The 3,686-nt window shown below is 49.9% G+C and overlaps 1 protein-coding gene across 1 annotated transcript in view; it reads right to left on the minus strand.

The window, feature by feature from the left end:
• The window catches only part of igsf9b (immunoglobulin superfamily, member 9b), an 8,913-nt gene extending 6,758 nt beyond the window's left edge, over positions 1 to 2,155 (minus strand). The window contains exons 1-5 of the mRNA XM_031570928.2: positions 2,019 to 2,155; positions 1,650 to 1,790; positions 1,425 to 1,541; positions 881 to 1,031; positions 1 to 59 (exon numbers count right to left, since the gene is read on the minus strand). The exon at positions 1 to 59 is cut by the window's left edge and continues 53 nt beyond it. Coding sequence (XP_031426788.1) covers positions 1 to 59; positions 881 to 1,031; positions 1,425 to 1,541; positions 1,650 to 1,790; positions 2,019 to 2,141 — 591 coding nt within the window. The 5' untranslated portion in view covers positions 2,142 to 2,155. The remainder of the gene's footprint in view (positions 60 to 880; positions 1,032 to 1,424; positions 1,542 to 1,649; positions 1,791 to 2,018) is intronic.
• Positions 2,156 to 3,686: the final 1,531 nt, after the last annotated feature.

The raw sequence follows: 3,686 nt of genomic DNA on the forward strand, positions 1-3,686 counted from the left end.
GTTGGCCTGGTGCATCTCAGGCGACACGGACACGGAGGACACGGCGTGCGGACTCGTACCTGAGGACCAGAAAAGTCACATGACCAGTCAGTCTCACCCAGGAGTCTAACTGCAGCTCATAAATGACATGAGGATAGACCAATCACGTGAGGAGTCTCACCTGTCACCCTAACTGCAGCTTATAAATGACATGAGGATAGACCAATCACGTGAGGAGTCTCACCTGTCACCCTAACTGCAGCTTATAAATGACATGAGGATAGACCAATCACGTGAGGAGTCTCACCTGTCACCCTAACTGCAGCTCATACATGACATGAGGATAGACCAATCACGTGAGGAGCCTCACCTGTCACCCTAACTGCAGCTTATAAATGACATGAGGATAGACCAATCGCGTGAGGAGCCTCACCTGTCACCCTAACTGCAGCTTATAAATGACATGAGGATAGACCAATCACGTGAGGAGTCTCACCTGTCACCCTAACTGCAGCTTATAAATGACATGAGGATAGACCAATCACGTGAGGAGTCTCACCTGTCACCCTAACTGCAGCTCATACATGACATGAGGATAGACCAATCACGTGAGGAGTCTCACCTGTCACCCTAACTGCAGCTCATAAATGACATGAGGATAGACCAATCACGTGAGGAGTCTCACCTGTCACCCTAACTGCAGCTCATAAATGACATGAGGATAGACCAATCACGTGAGGAGTCTCACCTGTCACCCTAACTGCAGCTCATACATGACATGAGGATAGACCAATCACGTGAGGAGTCTCACCTGTCACCCTAACTGCAGCTCATACATGACATGAGGATAGACCAATCACGTGAGGAGTCTCACCTGTCACTCTAACTGCAGCTCACTTACCTAGGACTAGAACGACTGTTGCCACGGTGGCGGTTGCTACGCGGTTACTGGCTGTACACTCCCACGCTCCCTGGTGGTCCTTGCTCAGCGGCCGGAGAAGCAGAGAACCGTTAGAGAACACGGAGAACGGAGAACGAGGAACGGGGCCAACCTGACAGCGAGAGAAATAAAAGGGCAATAAGTGAGTATGTGTGTGTGTGTGTGTGTGTGTGTGTGTGTGTGTGTGTGTGTGTGTGTGTGTGTGTGTGTGTGTGTGTGTGTGTGTGTGTGTGTGTGTGTATGTGTGTGTGTGTGAGGGAGACAGAGAGTGAAAGCATAGAATAAGGAAAATAAATGTGCATTGCCGGCTGTGTGTTCCAAAGACTACACCAATGAGTTTCTGTGTGACTCTGTGTGACTGTGTGAGTGTGTAGAGTGAGAGAGGGTGTGTGTGTGAGCTCCTCACCTTGGTCCAGGGGATGTTGGGCGTGTGTGTGTGTCTGTAGAGAGAGAGAGGGTGTGTGTGTGTCTGTAGAGAGCAAGTGTGTGTGTGTGAGCTCCTCACCTTGGCCCAGGTGATGTTGGGGGTGGGGTCTCCGGTGACGGTGCAGGGGATGAGCAGGTCCCTTCCCACCTCCTGCAGGTACTCGGCCCGTGGGGTCACGTTAAACGCAGGGGGGTCCTGGGGGGTGGGGGGGAAAACATGATCAGCACAGTGTGTGTGTGTGTGTGTGTGTGTGTGTGTGTGTGTGTGTGTGTGTGTGTGTGTGTGTGTGTGTGTGTGTCTCACCTGCAGGATGACCTGTGTGGGCTCGGACTGGCCCATGGTGCCGTAGCTGTTGTATGCGGTGCAGGTGTACACGCCCACTGCGTCATCATTGGCTGTGGTGATGAACACGGAGCCCTCAGAGTTCACTATCCAGCCTGGGAACTACAGAGATAAGGCAGAGAGTCAGTGGGACTGAGCCGTTTACACACACACACACACACACACACACACACACACACACACGAACACACACAACACACACACACACACCACACACACACACACACACACACACACACACACACACGAACACACACAAACACACACAAACACACACACACACCACACACACTGGAGCTCAGAGAGGGAGGCTGTTGCTCACTCACACACCTGGTCAAAGTTCAGGGTGTCCCCATCTTTGGTCCAGTTGACGAACTGCATGGGTGGCTCAGCCTGCACGGGGCACATGATGACCCCCTCCCTGCCCGCGGGGAGGTAGGTCTCTCTAGGCATCCGCACCACCCGCGCTGGGTCTGAGGGGACGGGGACGGGGACGGGGACGGGGGGGGGGGGGGGGGGGCGGGTACAGGGTTTAGCCTCTCATAGCTATAGCTTATACAGTTAGCCTCTCAAAGCTATAGCTTATACAGTTAGCCTCTCATAGCTATAGCTTATACAGTTAGCCTCTCAAAGCTATAGCTTACACAGTTAGCCTCTCAAAGCTATAGCTTACACAGTTAGCTCTCAAAGCTATAGCTTACACAGTTAGCTAGTTGAGGTTACAGTTACTGAATGGACCCATGCAACTCAAACAGACTTATACAGCAAGAATACAGTCCAGTGCAGACACAGGTGTACGCACACACACACACACACACACACACACACACACTTACGTTTCACTTTGAGGTAGGCAGAGGCCGATGGTGGCGTGAGCAGCCCATTGGTCGGAACGCAGGTGTAGTTCCCAGAATCCTCTGGGATGAGTCCGGTGATGAGGAGTGTCCCATCCACCATGACCTTCACTCGAGACTTCAGTATTCTAAGAACAAAACACCTCAGTTAAACAGAGGAGAAACTGCACTCTCAGCTTACAGTGCAAAGACACTCTCAGTGCAAAGACACTCTCAGCTTACAGTGCAAAGACACTCTCAGTGCAAAGACACTCTCAGCTTACAGTGCAAAGACACTCTCAGTGCAAAGACACTCTCAGCTTACAGTGCAAAGACACTCTCAGTGCAAAGACACTCTCAGCTTACAGTGCAAAGACACTCTCAGTGCAAAGACACTCTCAGCTTACAGTGCAAAGACACTCTCAGTGTAAAGACACTCTCAGTGCAAAGACACTCTCAGATTACTCTCAGTGCAAAGACACTCTCAGTGCAAAGACACTCTCAGATTACTCTCAGTGCAAAGACACTCTCAGATTACTCTCAGTGCAAAGACACTCTCAGTGCAAAGACACTCTCAGATTACTCTCAGTGCAAAGACACTCTCAGATTACTCTCAGTGCAAAGACACTCTCAGATTACTCTCAGTGCAAAGACACTCTCAGATTACTCTCAGTGCAAAGACACTCTCAGTGCAAAGACACTCTCAGGTAGAGCAGAAACACAAGGTTCTCAGGTACAATAATAACAGCCTTAATAAGTACAACAGTAACAATGATGTCCTATGTGTGTGACTAGTACATATAGTAGTGTAAATGTGTAAATGTGATTTTAACTAGTTAGTAATACTTCAGAATCACCATAAGAATCAGCACAGGCTTTAGAGACTACAGGTTGCCAGCTCTCTGGGTTGTCCTGGCATTAAATGGAGCGCCCTGCCTAAAACCAGCCTTGGCAGGAAATGCACTGCCGTCAGTGGAAAAAGACAGTGTGTGTGTGTGTGTGTGTGGTGTGTGTGTGTGTGTGTGTGTGTGTGTGTGTGTGTGGGACTGAACAGAATGGCCAGACAGCTCTGCAGAGAAGCAACCCTTAGGAAATCAACAACGCTGACCAGTAAAATCAGCTCATAACATACATCTATCAACAAAACACCAGACAGACATAATTT

This window comes from Clupea harengus, chromosome 7, assembly GCF_900700415.2.
Source record: "Clupea harengus chromosome 7, Ch_v2.0.2, whole genome shotgun sequence".
NCBI classification, from domain to species: domain Eukaryota; kingdom Metazoa; phylum Chordata; class Actinopteri; order Clupeiformes; family Clupeidae; genus Clupea; species Clupea harengus.